At 37.3% G+C, this 17,592-nt stretch overlaps 1 protein-coding gene across 3 annotated transcripts in view; it reads right to left on the reverse strand.

Moving 5' to 3' along the window:
• LOC110022272 (mannosyl-oligosaccharide 1,2-alpha-mannosidase MNS3) overlaps positions 1–16,387 on the reverse strand; it is a 26,940-nt gene extending 10,553 nt beyond the window's left edge. For all 3 annotated transcript variants that reach the window (XR_002293756.1, XM_020721122.1, XM_020721123.1), the window contains exons 1-2: positions 16,026–16,387; positions 6,551–7,485 (exon numbers count right to left, since the gene is read on the reverse strand). Coding sequence is in view for 2 of the 3 variants with exons in the window: in XM_020721122.1 (XP_020576781.1) it covers positions 6,551–7,485; positions 16,026–16,106 (1,016 nt within the window). In the remaining variant the exon portion in view is untranslated. The remainder of the gene's footprint in view (positions 1–6,550; positions 7,486–16,025) is intronic.
• Positions 16,388–17,592: the final 1,205 nt, after the last annotated feature.

Raw genomic sequence — 17,592 nt, forward strand, 5'->3', positions numbered from 1 at the left:
GTGATGCTAAAAATTCTGCTTTTAATGATCTTTATAATAGATTAGATACTAAGGAGGGTGAAAAATATATGTATAAACTAGCCAAACAAAGAGAGAAGAAAAGTAAAGATTTAACTCAAGTAAAGTGTATTAAAGATGAAAATCAAAAAGTGTTTTTCATAGAAAAAGATATTCAACATAGATGGGTGAAGATAGAAGGGTGAAGTATTTTGATAAACTTCTTAATGAAGTTTCTGAAAATACAATCGACCTTAGCAATCTTAATATGGTTAATAATAATAAAACGTTTGATTTTTACCGTCACATTGGTAAAAAAGAAGTTGAGGAGGCTTTAAAGAAAACCAAGGGTGGAAAGCTTGTAGGACCTGATGATATCCAATTGAAGTATGGAAATGTTTAGGAGATTTGGGAGTTTCTTAGCTTACTAAACTCTTTAATATTATTTTAAAAACTAAAAAAATGTATGAGGAGTGGAGGAAGAGTATTTTGGTCCCCATTTTTAAGAATAAAGGGGATGCACAATAGTGTGCAAATTATAGAAGAAATAAGTTGGTGTGTCATACTTTAAAATTATGGGAGAGGGTAATTGAAAATACGTTAAGACATATTACAAAGATTTCTCATAATCAATTTGGATTTATGTCGGGCAAGTATACTATGGAAGCTATACATTTATTGAGAAGTTTGATGGAGAAGTAAGAGACAATAAGGAGAATCTGCATTTGATTTTTATTGATTTAGAACAAGCTTACAATAAGGTTCCAAGAGAAATCCTTTGGAGAGCCCTTGAGAAGAAAGATGTTGATATGACTTATATTCAAGTCATTAAAGATATGTATACGAACTGTTACTCATGTTCGAACTGAAGGAGGATTGACCAAATATTTTCCTATTTCTGTTGGATTACATTAGAGATCACTTTTAAGCCCATATTTTTTTGCTTTAGTTATGGATGGCCTTACTGGACATTTACAGGAGGATGTACCTTGGCGTACGCCTTTTGCTGACGATATCCTTCTCGTGGATAAGACGAGAGAAAAAAACTCAGGAAAAACTTGAATTATGGAGGTCTACATTGGAGCCTAAAGACCTTCATTTGAGTAGAACTAAAACTGAATACATGGAATGTAATTTTAGTAGTAGCAGATCTAGTGACAAAAGTGTAACTTTGGGTGATCAAAATATTAAAAGATGTGAACGATTTAGATATCTCTGGTTTGTTGTTTAAAGCGATGGTGATATAGATGAGGATGTTAATAGTAGAATTCAAGTTGGTTGGTTGAAGTGGAGGAATGCTTCGGGCCTTTTGTGTGATAGAAAAGTACCGCTTAGACTGAAAGGAAAATGTTATAAGACGGTGGTGAGATCTACAATGCTCTATGGCGTTGAATGTTGGCCTTTAAGAGAGAAGCATAATACTAAGTTAAGTGTTACCGAGATGAGAATGATTAGTTGGATGAGTGGTTTTACACTTAGAGACAAAATGAGAAATGACTATATCCGTGATAGGGTTGGTGTAGCTCCTGTGACGGACAATATTAGAGAAAGTCGTCTTAGATGGTTTGGTCGCATTAAGCATCGACCATCTGATGATCCGGTTAGGAGAGATGTTTTCGATTCGACTTATGTTAAGAAAGACAAAGGTAGACCACAGAAGACTTGGGCTTATTATATAAAAAAATGATCTTAATTTATTAGAACTAAATGAAAATATGACACTAAATAAGACGCAATGGAGAAAAAAGGATTCATGTATATAGTCGACCCCACGTAGTGGGATTAAGCCTTTGTTGTTGTTGTTGTTGATTAACGAGGTTTGAAAAAGTAAGGATATATAAAAATTTTGAAAAAGATTTATACGATTAAGAAAATTTGGTGTAAAGATGATTATTCAGGTAAAATATTATTTTTTAAGGATAAACAAAATAAATAAATAATCTTCAACAATTCAATCATTATAAACGAGTTAAAGGCCAGTAAGAAAGCTAGACAAGAAAAATATGAGTTCAAAATTTGATGATTTATATAATATACTACACATAAAAAAATAAAAATATAAGGTCTGTTTGGGGTAGCTATGAAGTTGTTGAAGAAGAAACTGATGTTCAAAAAGCTGCGGTGACTATTTTATTTTTATTTTTAAAAGTTAGACTGCTTTCTAATAGTCACTGCAAGTAGCTAGGTATGATGAGAAAACACAATTTCCAGCTGCAGTTTTTTGAGAACGCGTGTAAAATGTAATTTTACCAAAGAGGAAAAACTGCGGTGCAATATTGCATCGCCGCCCCAAACGCACCTTAACTATATAAAAGCTAATGAAAAAGGTGGAACGGACCTTGAAAAATTTAGATGCACCAAAAACAAAGATCAGAGAATCTTCATTAAAGATGAAATGGTAGAATCTTAAGAAGAAAATAATAAGGAAAGACAAAAATAATATTTTGATAAAATATTAAATAAAATTTTAAGAAAGAATTTTCTTTAAATAATAAATTGAACAAAATCAAGAAATATGTTATACATTGATTCAGAAAAAAGAATTTGAGTTCCCTAAGAGAAAGATGCCTGAAAGTAAAACTTGGGTCTAAATGAGACGGAAATAAGAATTTGAGAATTATGGAAGATAACAGAGTAATTTGGTTAGATTTTTTTTTTTCAATGAAATCTTAAATTTTTGGATGATAACATAAATGCAATTTAATGTATATATTTAAGTATAAAAATTTATGGAAGATAACAGAGTAATTTGGTTAGATTTTTGGATGATAACATAAATGCATTTTAATGTATATATTTAAGTATAAAAACATACTCATAATTTTGGTAATTGCAAGGGCATTAAGTTCAAAAGTATACATTTCAGTATTAGAGAGGACATAAGAAAGGTTTAATAGTACTGCTGAAATCTAAAACTCAATTTGATTTTATGAGAAAAAGATTCACTATAGGGGTGTTCTTGAGTAGAGGCAGTAAATGAAAAAGCATAAATAGTAAATAAAGGAACTTAGAATGATTTCTTTTTATCTTTAGAAGGCCTGCGATCAAATTCCACGAGAAACGATTGATTGTTTTGTAAAAAAAAGAATTTGTCAAAAGTATATTGATATTTACTTATGATATGTTTTATGAGACATTTCCAGACATTAGAAATAGTAGTAAAATGATCAGAATCCATAACTATATTACATTTCATCAAAGATCAAAAATAAGTTTGTATATTTCTATATTTGTTATGGAGATGATAGCAAAAGATGATAAAAGAATATGACTTGGTCAATGATATTTGTAAATAAAATAGTATAACAAATGATACCTCTGATAAGTGAAAAATAAAAGCAATGGAGAAAACTGTTAGAAGAGAAACGAAAGGGTGTTAGGAAAAATAGAGACAAAAATATAACAACAACAACAAAAACAAGCATTTATCCCACTAAGTGGGGTTGGCTACATGAATCTTTTTTCTCTTTTGTGTCCTGTTGAATTTTATATTTTTATTTAATTCTAATAAATTAAAATCATTTTTTATACAATATGGCCAAGTCCTTTTAAGTCAACTTTTGTCTTTCTTAACATAAGTTGAATATAAAACATCTACTCTCCTGACCGGATCATTAGATGGTTGACGTTTAATGTGACCAAACCATCTAAGACGACTCTCTCTAATTTTGTCGGCCACTTGAGCTACACCAACCCTTTCACGAATAGATTCATTTCGCATTTTGTCTCTGTGCGTCAAGCCACTCATCCACCTAAGCATTCTCATCTAAGCAACACTTAACTTTTTTTATGCTTGTTTTTTAAAGGCCAACATTTTGCATCATACAATATTGCAGGTCTCACCACCATCTTATAAAATTTTCCTTTTAAGTCTAAGAAATACTTTACTATCACACAATAGGCATGATGCATTCCTACACTTCAACCAACCAACTTGAATTCTACTAATAACATTCCCATCTATATCACCATCACTTTGAACAGTACATCCGAGAAACGTTAACGCTTTTTAATTATTTGATCATCCATAGTTACAACTCTGTCACTAGAACTACTACTACTACTAAAATTATATTTCATGTATTCAGTGTTAGATCTACTCAAACGAAACTCTTTAGAATCCAATATAGAACTACATAATTCAAGTTTTTCCAAAACACTTTCTCTAGTCTTATTCACATGAAAGATATCATCAACGAAAAGAATACACCAAGATACATTCTCCTGTAAATGTACAGTAAAAGCATGCATAACTAAAGCAAAAAGATACGGTCTTAAAGCCGATTCTTGGTGTAATCCAACTGAAAAAGGAAAATACTTGGTCAATCCTCCTATTCGAACACAAATAACAGCTATATATATATATATATATATATTATTTGAAAAAGCCCGAGGGCAGGGCAAATATATTAATATGAAAAGGATACAGAAAAATTGTATGAGAAGATCTAAAAGAAAGCCCAACTCATAAAATACAACACAACACACAAAAAAAAACTCAGATAAAACAAAAATACAAAAAAGTAAAAAACCAAAAAGCCACAAAAGGGCACAAAAGTGCTAGGGACGCCCCACTTTAGTCCTCCTTCCTCTAGTTCTCGGAAGTGAGCCGACTAACAAATTGATAAGGTGTGTCTCATTGCCCGTAGTAACCAAAGTATCATCCATCAAATTCTTGAGCTCAAGTAGATCTTCATTCTTCTTCTTCCTCCTAGATGTATAGACCTGTCATTCCTCATCTGATGATTGACTCATCTGATCAGTAAATTCCAAAGGTGGTCGGATAGGTGTAAGTCGTTGCACGTCTTGATCCCCATGAACCTGAGTAATATTAAAATCCTTTATCTTTCTGGCCTGATGAGACGGTAGTGAAGCAGTAGAAGTATTTCCACTTGTATTATCAGTGATAGGTTCTAGGGCAGACGGGGTCTGAAGAAACTCCCTCTCCCCCACGATAGGAGGGAAGAGGAGATGCCAAAGACGAGAGAGCTACAACGGGGGATTGAATAGTTGTCATATTGCCTGCCTGATCAGAAGGAGATGGAATCACAGCCTCTAGCGGAGCAGTTTGCTTTTTTGGTCTGAGGTGGAGGTGCAGATGGTGACATTGAGATATGGAGTGTCTGAACATACGACAGTTCGAACAATACGACGGAAAATGTTCAATCTCTACCTTCTGCCAATATCCATGATGTTGTGTGCCCAACCAGATTTCCTCAGAAGCTGGTGAAGTGATGTCTCTTTCAACAAGTACTCTGGCTTCATAAGGACGGGACAAATTAAAAGTAGGAATGTTCGTCTTGAGTGGCTTCTCATAGACTGAGGCAATAGAGTACAATACTTTTTGAGAAAAATAATAAAATTTCAGACCAGGGAGATGAATTCAAACTGGAATGATTGGTGGTTCCGTCTGTGGGTCAAAATCCACAGACCACTTCAGAATCTTCATTTTTCTGTTATCAATCCATATTATCCTTCTAGCAAATAAGCGCATGTAATCTTCTTCATTGCTAATTTGAATAAGAATGTGTCTCTCATCTAATAGCCCGATTTTCCATTCTCCGACAAGGTGCATGAGTTTAAATTTTCCATTCTCCAACGGCTATAATATATATATATATATATATCTTTAATGACTTGAATATAAGTCATATCAACACCTTTCTGCTAGAGAATCTCCGAAGGACTTCTCTTAGAGCCTTATCGTAATCTTTTTCTAAATCAATAAAAATCATATGATATGTAAATTTAATTTTTGTTAAATTAATACATTATTCAGGTGGTGAAATAAATAGATAATCAAAAGTAAATGTTTCCAATAGACATTGTTGCATCCTATCTCTTGACTTTTTTAAATTTCCGGAACGTATAACCAATTTTAGGATAGCAATATCAGCATGAAGGCTTCCTTCCCCAACTGCTGAAGAAAAAAAGTCCAAGAACAACCTGGAAAATTTTAACTAGTGTATTTAAAAAGAAGAACCATGTGAAATATCCACCAATAACTTCACAAAAAAATTAATCATTGGATCATGATTCAACTTAAGTAGATTTAAGTGAGGAGAATTCTCTCATGTACTTCAACAATAAATGTAAAACTTGAGAGTAGCATTGAAGTTCAACATTAGGCTGATCAATATAAAGCGGTTGCTTTGAACACTCCAATGGGAAACTAAAACTCATAATATTTGTTGCAGGGGTACATTGGAAGCTTAAGCACTCAGAAAATAAGTCAAATCCCAGAACACATAACAAAACTCTACGATAAAAAATTGGGAAATTTACATGCATACCACACAATTCCTTTGTATTTACATATCTAACACGTGAAACTTGATATTTACATTTATAACATTTTGGTGTTATGAACCTATGCTAGCAAAGGTGTACTTATAAAAAGTTGGTAGTAGTGGTAATTTTTATTGAATATTAAATATTCAAGTGTTATGTATGTAAATATGAAAGTTTCATGTTAGATACATAAATAAAGAAGAAATGTGTGTTATGTATGTAAATGCCCTTAGAAAATTCAAGAGAGATAATGATATTTTACCTGATGTAGATGGGTACAAGCCCTTCAACTTTGGGAAGTGTTTTGAAGTGTTCCAACACTTTCATTGCCTCCAAACCATACCTAGGATCACCATAAAGTTTACTGAGGTAGTTGAACTCAAGCTGCAATGTTGAAACTTCTGAAGTACTGCTCAAGCCATCAGGAGCGGCATGAGCTGATCTTTCACTCAACACAACATCACTAAATGGAATCGGTGTTGGACTTGAAGTAAAAGCAGACAGTAGACGGTCAGCCAAATTCTTCGCGGCATCTAAGAAGACCTTGGACTTCACTTCATGCTCACCTCTGCCCAAATGATAAGCACTAAGAAGGCCTCCTAGAACACGTATTGTGGTCTCAAACAAATTTACATGCCCCTTCCTGTTAATTCTCTCCATAAGGTTTTTTTCTACCCAAGTAGTTGCTTCGGAAACAATTTCATTAAGTCCCATGATCATAGCTGTGTCAAGGGAATCAATAATGGTAGCACCAAGGCCCCCAAGGCCGTCAACACCTTTTTGACTCAGGGGCATTAGCTCGTCGTAGCCCATGGCATATCTTCGATAGCCAGACCAGGCATGTATGAACGCTTCTTTAACCTGATTTTGCCTTGACATCAATTCAGACTTATCATACAACTTATTAGGATTAAGATTCCAACTCGAGTTTTTAATGTCATCAGGTGAAAACTGTGGAGGAAGCCTTGGGGGCTTCTGTAAAAACCTTCCAATTTTACCAATTCTTTCCTTTACATGATATCCATCTCCTGTCGTGGTATTCTCCAGAAATCTACGAGATGCAAGCTGACTAGGGCTTTTATGAATAACCATTAAATAAGTTAAACCGCTAATCATCAATAGCATTAAGAACTTCCCCACACCGCATCTTCCACAGTCATGTCTGATGCTATTAGTACTGAAAGCCTGTGTCACAACCTAAAAATAAAGAATACAAAAAAAAAATCAAAATGAGATTATTTGAAAATAACAATATTGATGTCCCACACAACCCAAGAAGACAGGAGCGAATTGGGTCTCTAAAAAATTATTATTAATGCAAACGTTAGCTAAAGATAAAATGTGAAAAATAAAATGAATATTAATTGACCAATTAATGAAGACTGTGAAATAAAGAAACAATAAGAACTCCAATATTTTTATCTAGTTCGGCCCTAACCCCTTGGAACGGGCGCTTCTTCCGCATGGATGCGGGATCTAGCAGCCTCGAACCGGCTCAGCTTTGCGTGAACCAGTTCATTCTACGGGAGGAGGGAGCTGCACGATCCTTCCTTGATTGGGAATTGCCGAGAGGGTCCCGCCCTTAGCTACCCTAGTAGTATTTATATGTTGTTTTATGTGTTTTAGGTCAGTTTTGGATTCAGTTTTATGTCAAGACAGCCGTCGGAATCCAAGTTCTTCCTTCTAGGGCTATATCTGAAGACGAAAAAGTTTTCTGGCTGTAACTCATCCTTAGGTGGTGTTTATCTATCGTTCTCTGCTTCCCATGCCTTCATCCCAACTGCCGACTTGCTGCGGCAACCCTACCGGACTGCTCTGCCGGCTGCCTGTTGTTTTCCCTAACCACTGCTTCCACGCTGCCAACTCCGCCCTTCCCTTACTACTGCCCAACCTACAACCTCCTCCATCCTTGTCGCTTCCAATCACCATCCATCCCGCATACCTTGTTGCCACCTCCCCCATCCCAACCTTCTATCTCCCTCAATCATAGCCACCTTAACACAACCTTCCCACCACATTCGACTCCAGCCCTTGTTGGTGTTTGTGTTTTGTGCCTTTTGTTATTTCTCATCTCAGTGTGTGTTTATTGTAACCCTCTACATGTTTTTTCCATAATAAGCATTGCTTTTCATTTATTATTTGGTTAACTTTGATATCATTTGGTACCAGAGGTAGTCTAACCCTAGTTCTAAACTAGAATTTCTAGCATTCGACATACCATACCTAAACACATCTCCAACCCCACCCCACCCCAAAAAAAATTTTCTTTATATACCTAAACACATCTCCAACCCCACCCCACCCCACCCCAAAAAAAATTTTCTTTACCCATCTATCCACCTCTAAACTCTAACCATGTCGTCGAGAAGGAAATTGTCGGAAACTTAAGCAGGACTTTACCATGGACGACACAAAGTGGATACTCTGACGAGTGCTTCCAACGACTCAAGGCCATTGAGATAAGGATCATGGGCAATGTCACCGTAGTTCGTAATAGTGAGATCCGGGAAGGAGAGCCAGAAGAACGGTTGAACCCCTTTCATAAGAATGACTTCAATGAAAATGAAAATCAACCCGCGCACTTCAGAATTCATTATCAGAGGAAATAGAGAGAGGTTGTGCCTATTGGAGGGCACAAAGATTTAGGAGTTAAGATGGACCTAACAAACTTCGACGTGAGGATGAATCCATATGATTTTCTTGAGTGGATGCAGACCGTTGAGCAGATCTTTCAATACAAAGATGTACCCAGTGTTAGAAGAGTAAAGCTCATCGCCATACAAAGAATGCCTCTTTGTAGTGGGAGAACCTAAAAAGGGAAAGTGAGAAAGATGTGGCATAATCACTTCTTGGGAGAAGATAAAGAAAGCGATGCAACGACAGTACCAACCCTCACAGTAGATGACTACATAGTTGAGTTCAAGCAGTTTACGTTGAAGTGTGAGCTAGTGAAGCCCGATGAGAATGCCATGATATCTGAGAGAATTGTGAGTGTCCATTAACAATGTAATATAATTACAACCCTAATGGACATTACATGATGTTTAGATCCTAGCCCAAAGTTAAGAGATAACACAACGATATCAGGTCTACACCGCCCTTCAAACAGGGTTCAACCATTGATTCAAGCAATAAAAGTACGCCCAGTGGAGCACCGAAGCTAACCCTGCCCGAGGAACAACCCGTACGAAGTGGATAAGCAGTGGAGACTGTCAGCACTCCCAAATTTATACCAGTTAGAAAATGTTTTAAGTGACACGATTTTGGGCACTTTAGAATAGATTGCCCAAACAGAAGAATGATATTTTTCACTAAACATGGAGCAGTTGAAGAAATGTCAGTGATAGAAGAGAAAATGAAGACATCGGGGAGTATCGGCTTCTAGTCGACAAGAGAGAGCTGTCATTGATTCAAGCTAAGCCCATGAGGTGAGAGACTCCAACAGGACTAACATTAGTTGTCCTAGAATATAATGAGTCTGAGAAACCAATATCAGAAAAGGTTCAGCCCCTATTGAGGGGGTTATCAAATGATTTGATTGAAAGTTTACCTCCTGGGTGGTTGCAAATAAGAGCGGTCCAGCATGTCATAGATTTCACTCCAAGCTCACTTCCTCCAAACTAGCTTGTTTATTGGATGCGCTCCACCGAGCACGAGAAGTGGGGAAGCAGTACAAATTTATTGGTTTTAGACTTGATTCGTGTGAATATCCGTTTATGATTAATTCCAACTTTGGTTATGCTAAAAAGAATAACTATTAATTCTATCAGGACATGTTTTAGAATGAGGTATTTATTTTAGAGTTGCATGGGCATAGATTTTGCAGTGGAGCTACCTCAAAAACAGTAAGACGATGATTTTATTATGTGCAAGTAGATCGATTCTAGAAGCTTACAATGAAGAAGACTCTCCTAGCAGAGGCGAATGATGCGGGAGCTAAAGACCCACAAAACCATGGATTTCTGCGCTTACCGTGATTGCAGGACTGACCGGATGGAAATCCTATCCTATGAAATTTTCCTTACGAAACTTTCCGCTATATTATCAAATCAACTAGATTTTTTTTACTTTTTCTGACTTATTTTCTTTCTGTTTTCTCTTAATTAAATATTAGTTTAATTACTAGCATAAATAACGTATGTCGAACTTGGTTAAGGGGATTTTTGCTTTGTTTTGACTATTATAGATATCGTAATATCTAAGTTCCTGCATTAGGAGTGTTGCATCATCTCTCTTTTGTAAGTGGTGTGTATTTATATTGCTCAGGAACAGGTGGTGAACCTCCTCATTGCCCGTCCTAAGCTAGTTTGTCATTCATTTCGCTATTTTCAGCAGGGACAACCACCAAACAACTCAATTCCGCTGTCTAACAACAGATTTTACCGCTTTTCTCCTGCTAAACATCGTCGACCACCCCTATAATTTATCTTGAACCATCCTAGAACGACATCATAAGGGTTACGTTGTTGGGTTATAATCCTAAGGTCGTGTTTGGAAGCATCGTTTAGATAGGATTTAGGCATGGATTTAATGTAAATCCACCCTAACATAAAAAAATGCAAATTAAATTCAATGGTCCATTAAATCAAAATTTCGTGCATTATGCCTCTGTTTATCGCATTCCATCCCTAAGTCTGAATTTACTAAATCTGAATGCGGGTTGGATTTAAGGATTTACTCCGTCGTTGGGAGCGATCTCAATCTCCGTCGCAGAAGGTTTGATAAATCCAAAATTTTACTGGTTTTGATAAATTCTATTTTACATAAAATCAATGTGTAGCCAAATACCGCCTAAATGTCTTACTAACAGTAGACTAGTTGAGTTACACTCAAGTCTAGAGGAGTGAGTTGAGTTTTGGCTACAGAACGACCGCCTTGAGGTTTTTCACGAGCATCAACTGACGTAGACTATTATAGTTAGAAAAATCTATTTATTCAATTAAAATTGAAGCAGGGATCGGGGGAGGACCGATCGGTCCTCAAGGGAGAGGGGCTGCCGCCCCCTCCTTCCTTTCCCGTCTTCCCTTTTTTCTTCATTTCCGCTTTCTTTTTCTTCCTCCTCCTTTCTTCCTCACCTTTCCTTTTTCTCCCCCCTCAACTTTTCCTTCCTAAGTACTTTCCTATTTTAAATCCTTCCTAAAATCTAAAATCATAAATATATTTTTATTCTCCGTTCTTATTTTAAATCATTTTCTAAAATCTAAAAACCTGATTATATTTTATTCTCCTTCCTTATTTTCATTACCAAAAATAACTCTAGTTTCTTTATAAATATGGGATGATGTGCTTAGAATTATGGGTCTTATTTTTTATATTTAAATTTAGGTTTTATCCTAAATTTTTTCCCTTCTAGGGTTGTATCCAACATGAGGAAGTGCTCCGGTTGTCCCTCGCCCGAGGTGGAGATTGTCTCCACGGGTTAGGTGGTGCTCCAGCTGTAACTCGACCATGCTAAGAAAAAATCGTTCTTATTTTAAGTTCCTCCACCCTTCTCGTCATTGTCTGCCCGCTCCACAATCCTATGACAACCCCAGCTGCTCCATCCAGACTGCCTCTTCGTAGCTTCCCTGCAGGCCGCTTACTTCCACTGCTCATTCCTGCTGCAGCAACCTACTGTCCAACCCTTTTAGACCCCTCACGACAGCCATCAGACACCTCTACAACAACTACCTTGCTGTACTGGCCCCCATCGCTGTCAGCGCTTCCCCGCTCACTATCCGCCCTCTGAAAGTGCTGGTGAGCCTTCCTAACTGCTGCATCACCTTCCCGCTTGTTACACCACCTTCCAGCTACCTCTCAGCCAGCCAACAAACTTTCCCGCCCCCTTAACTTGCTACCTCCCTCCAATTCACCTTCCAACCCTTGTCGGCTCCTCTCCCGCATGCACCCTTGTTGTCAAGCCACCAAATCCACTGAGCCAACCTCCACCGCCCTTGCGATATACTTTCAAGGTATTTGTATGTATCGTCCAATGATTTGTATTGTTATCCTATATTTTCGTTGACGAGTCGTCATTGTAACTGACTTCAATTGTAGTAATAAAAATTGTGTTTCTTTTATGGATTGAGTCATCTCTTCCGGTATCATTTGGTATCAGAGCAAGTCCAACCCTTGTCCCATCCTAGGATTTCTAGCATATGCCCTTACCCAATCCACCACACCAATTTTTTTTTGTTCTTTCTTTCGTGTTTTTTTCCTCTTTTTTCTTTGTTCCTTCTATCTTTCCTTCCACGGATCCCAAAACCGTCAACTATGCCGCCAAGAAGGAATATGCCCAAACCTACTCACGGATCCCAAAACCGTCAACTATGCCGCCAAGAAAGAATATGCCCAAACCTACCTGGGGAGGGATGCAGCGAGAACTTTGTCGCCTCCAACAAAAGCATAAGGAGATTGAAGAGAAATCCAGTGGGAAGTTACTCTCGACCATGATCTGTAAGGTCAAAGGGAAAAACGAGAAAATATGAAGATAAAGCAGAGAACACTGCGTCAATTTCTACCAACTGACTACCGCCAAAAGTTGCAGCCTCTACTTCCGAAGATGAGCGACCGTATCACCAAACAAACCCCCCATGCTACTATTCAACAAACCAATCTGCAAGTCTGTCATAGACAGAAAATGTTGTAAGTGTCATGGATTCAGACATGTGGAGGCAGAATGCACAATCTGGAGAGTGATTTATTTCACGGAGCAGACCATTGATGAAACCTGAGGCAAGGACACCGCAAACAATGAAAAGTAGTTCGAACGAGAATTTTTATTCGATGACGTCTTCCCCTGGGAAACTCCCTTATTCATGGATATCTCTGATGTCTTTCCCCTGTGTAATTAAAAGAAACATGCAACTTTTAATGAGATTGTGATTCCAACTCCCCTAGAAGATGAAGAACTTATTGTTGAGATATACAAATGTCACGAAGATCAGAAAATGTAAGTATTTAAATTTCAGATGATGGTCTTAATAACGACCAACTGATACCATCAAAGACGATTACACTTCCAACTATCACCCCCAGTGTTCCGCGTGAAGAGACAAAAGGTCAGGTGAAGTTCTTGTTATTAGAACAAAGCTTAAGCTATTAGTTCTTCAAAACTTCAACAGTTAGAGAGAAGACCCAGAAAATAATAAGAATCGCACATCAACCAAACTCTTGCAAACCCATAAACCCGCTGAGGCCAAACTTGTCATAGATGAGAAGCCTTGTTCAAATTGTTCAAAATTTGGCTTCGGGAGAACCTATGTCGATGTGTACCTTTGGCTCAAATTCTACTAAACCAAACTAGATTGATAGGGAGGTATGCTCCAAGGTGGGAAAAGCATCGCAGATACTTTGGGAGCTAGGGCAGTCGTCAGTGGGATCCAGAAACAGCCTCAAAAAACCAAAAGCTTCGACAAATGAAGTCGAAGCTCCTCCAACCCCGAAAGACTGACGCGGGGCTCGATGGAGAAGCGCCTGGTCCTCAAGAGTGAGGGGTTGCCACCCCCTTCCTTCCCCTTCTTCATTTCCCTCATTCCCTCTTTCCTTTCTTTCCCTTTTCCTTTTAATCCTCCTTTTTGCTTCCCCACCTTTCCTTTATCTCCCCCCTCAACCTTTCCTTCCTTATTTATGCAATCATGATTATATTTTATTCTCCTTTCTTATTTTCATTACCTAAATAAGTTTAGTCTCTTTATAAATATGAGATGATGTGCTTAGAGTTAGGAGTCTTGTTTTTTATATCTGAATTCAGGTTTTATCCTAGAGTTTTTCCCTTCGAAGGTTGTATACAACGTAGAGGAAGTGCTCTGACTGTCCCTCGTCCGAGGCGGTGATCGTCTACACAAGTTCGGGTGATGCTCCGGCTGTAGCATCGAGATATTTATCTATCCCTCCACCCTTTACGTTGTTGTTCACCCGCTCCACAACCCTATGAAAACCCTCGTTGCTCCATCCAGACCACCTCCCTACAGCTTCCTTGCAAGCCATTGACGTCCACTCCTCTTTCCTGCTACAGCAGCCTGCTGTCCAGCCCTTTCAGACCACTCACAGCAGCCAATCAACATTCCTACAACAACTATGTTGTTGTCCCGACCCTTACCATCACTGTCAGTGCTTCCCCGCTCACTGTCCACCCTCCGAAAGTGCTGGCGAGCCTTCCCAACTACTGCCCCACCTTCTCACTTGGTACCCCACCTTTCAAACTACCTCCCAGTCGGCCAACAAACCTTCCCGTCACCTTAACCTACTGCCTCCCTCCTCCAATTCACCTTCCAACCCCTATAGCCCCCTCTCCCACATCCACCCTTACTGTCGCAAGCCTCCATACCCACCGGGCCAACCTTCACCACTCTTGGGATACACTTTCGAAGTGTTTGGTTGTGTCGTCCTATGTTTTGTGTTTATTATTCTATATTTTCGTTGGTGAGTCATCGTTGTAGTTGATTTCAATTTCAGTAATAATAATTGTGTTTCTTTTGTAGTTTGGGTTTTCTTCTCCAATATAAAAATTAATACATTGCAATGGTCTTAATAAAATGAACCATCATTTATAACCAACCCTAGACACAAAATAGAGATTTGTAACTTTCATCCTGCCATATGATATTTTCAATCATAGAGATTAACCAATGGAGCATACTTTATATTCGAAGTAACTATTTGTGTTCTATTGATCATTGACCAATGGCAATTTCTTAATTACAACTTTAATAAAGAATGAAGCAAAAACTCCAACTACCTCAAAAACACCACAGAATATGAAACATACTATTAGTTTGTATTTCCAAAGGTGTTAAATTATGAGATCCATATTACATTCCTTACTCATCACAGTCAACAAAATCAATTTGCAAACATACAAAGATCATGGGAAAAAACATTAAGCAACTAAAAATATTTAAATTTCGCACAAAACACCAAGTTATTAACAGGCAGAGTTATGTACTAAACTAATGGATTGCACTCAGTTGAGAAATAAAAGAAAAAAATTCATGGACGCCGTACTCTTGATTGAAGGTTTAGCACCTGATATTTCAAAATGAAGAATGGGTTAGTTACAAGGATTTGATATGGAGCAATCTAGCACAACAACTGGAAAATAATATTTCTTTGTAAACTGCCCATCTTCTAGACTACCAAAATCACAATATATATACAAGAGTCGTATCTGTTGTTGTAAATAAAAAATGATCAGAGTCAAAACTTGAACATAGGTATATCATCCTATGATAAATGCAGTGAAATGGAAAATCATGGAAGACAAATGCCTTCCATACGATAAGATTCTCAGTCTTTCGCTATATTCACTAGAGAATTTGTGGCAAGGCTCCACGAAAAGGTGTATGGTTACAAGAATTTAGCACAAAGAAATCTAGATCAAGCAATAAAATGTACACAAAAGGCTTATCGAACAACAAGAATCGTCTCAATACTTAATCGATCCAAATCCCAATCAGAGTCAAAAGTTGAACTTCGGGCTACATCATCCTATTCTTCATTCAATACAGTAACCCGATAAGATACCCTTTCAAGATTGGCAACCTCCATATGCATCAAAGATCCCCAAGAGATGATTGTTCCCTCCAAAGTCAACTTCATAAGCAGATAAAATTCATACAAAAACTAATAAAAGACCACACAATCGGCAAATAATAGCAGAACTGAAATACCCATCTCCATCTAACTAACTCAAATCCAAGCAAAATCCTACTCGATAAAAAAAATCGAGATCTGAACGCATAAGATGAAACAAGAACCTTGAAGGGCGATCGGTATCGGAACTTTGCGTTGTCGTAATCGACATCCTTGCTCGAGTAAGGAAGAGTCCTAGAAGACATGTCCGGTGAGGAGACTTATGCTTTCCGGCGGTTAGCTTCTGATGCGGAAAAGGGTGAGCGGGGAAGAAGAGAGGGCCCGTTCTATTTTGTGAGAGCGTTTTCCATCAGAGTCCACAACAAGAAACGATCGTGCTGCTTCTAAAAGGGAGAAGAAAGCGTTTTTATCTTCTTCGTCGCACGTTGACGGTTTCTTGAGCGGGAGCTCCGTCGTCGCCGGTCGTTGGCCGGCTGCTTACGATTTGTGAGACGTTTGACTTCAGGAGTGTTTCGTCTGAGGGAAAAAGTGTAACTTATTATATATATATATATATATATATATATATTTGTGTGTGTGTGAAGATATTAGACAAAAAGGTAACAAAATATGAGAATCTTCATGACTTCACAGTAATAAAACATCATAGCTTTAGAGTTACACACATCGAGTAAAGCATAATAAGGCTACAAGTCTTTAAACTTCATTGATACTTCGGGAAAGCCTTAAAGCTTTCAAGATCCAAATCAAACTATCAGCAAATTATTGATTCAATTAGTGAAGATCATCTAACTAAAATCTGGAATAATAGTGAGAGCTTCCAAAAAAAATAAATAAGTAAATGAACTAAACTAAATGGGAAAACTACAAGCAAATCAACTCAAAATTTCACCTATCTTTATGAAAAAAGATAGAAGTACGTCATAAAATCAATATCAAAACCATCCAACAAAGAGGCATCAACTCAAATGATCTCTAAGAACATCAATCATAACAAAAAAGAAATCCAACAACCAAAAAGCTCCAGAAGCATTAACCATCCAACATAAATTAGAGACAACAACAAACCCAATGCTCAACAGCAGGACCTCCTTCAAAAGGTTAGGATAAGGATGAGCTTAAAACTCACTGACAACAAAGCATGATAATTTCATACAAAATATAGGGAAAAAATTTTATCATAGTTGAATCATCATGCAACTCTGAAATTCATCGTATTTCAACAAAGTGTAGTATCTGAAAAGAACCTTTAAGCAATCTTACAGCTAAAACAGGTGAACAATAGATGATTAAAAAGGAAGAACGATTTAGAGGATAACCCTTCTAGCATATGAAACCTAGTCTAACCCGCATTTAAAACCACTATCAATGTTCAAACATGGAAGAATGCTAAAGGCAAAATCGACGCCCTCTTACATTTTGAAGAACTTACAAATGAAGCAACAAATCTCATTCTCAAATTTTCATCATCTTCTTCTATATTTAACCAGTTTATGGATGCTCTGAACAATAATCTCTGAAGTATGAGACTTATTAAAGATACTAGAATTCCTTTCAATCCAAATAACATGAGCAGTAGCTTGAACAACTGCCTAGTAAAATTTTTAAAGATCTCATAGGAAAAAATTATCAGCATGAATGAAAACTTGTTGTGAATATTGCTTTTTAGTAAAAAAATGGGAGAATGGACTTTCAAAGAAAATGTGACAATGAGAATATGTTCCTTGAATA

The sequence above is a fragment of the Phalaenopsis equestris genome, unplaced genomic scaffold, assembly GCF_001263595.1.
Source record: "Phalaenopsis equestris unplaced genomic scaffold, ASM126359v1 Scaffold000180, whole genome shotgun sequence".
Lineage (NCBI taxonomy): Eukaryota > Viridiplantae > Streptophyta > Magnoliopsida > Asparagales > Orchidaceae > Phalaenopsis > Phalaenopsis equestris.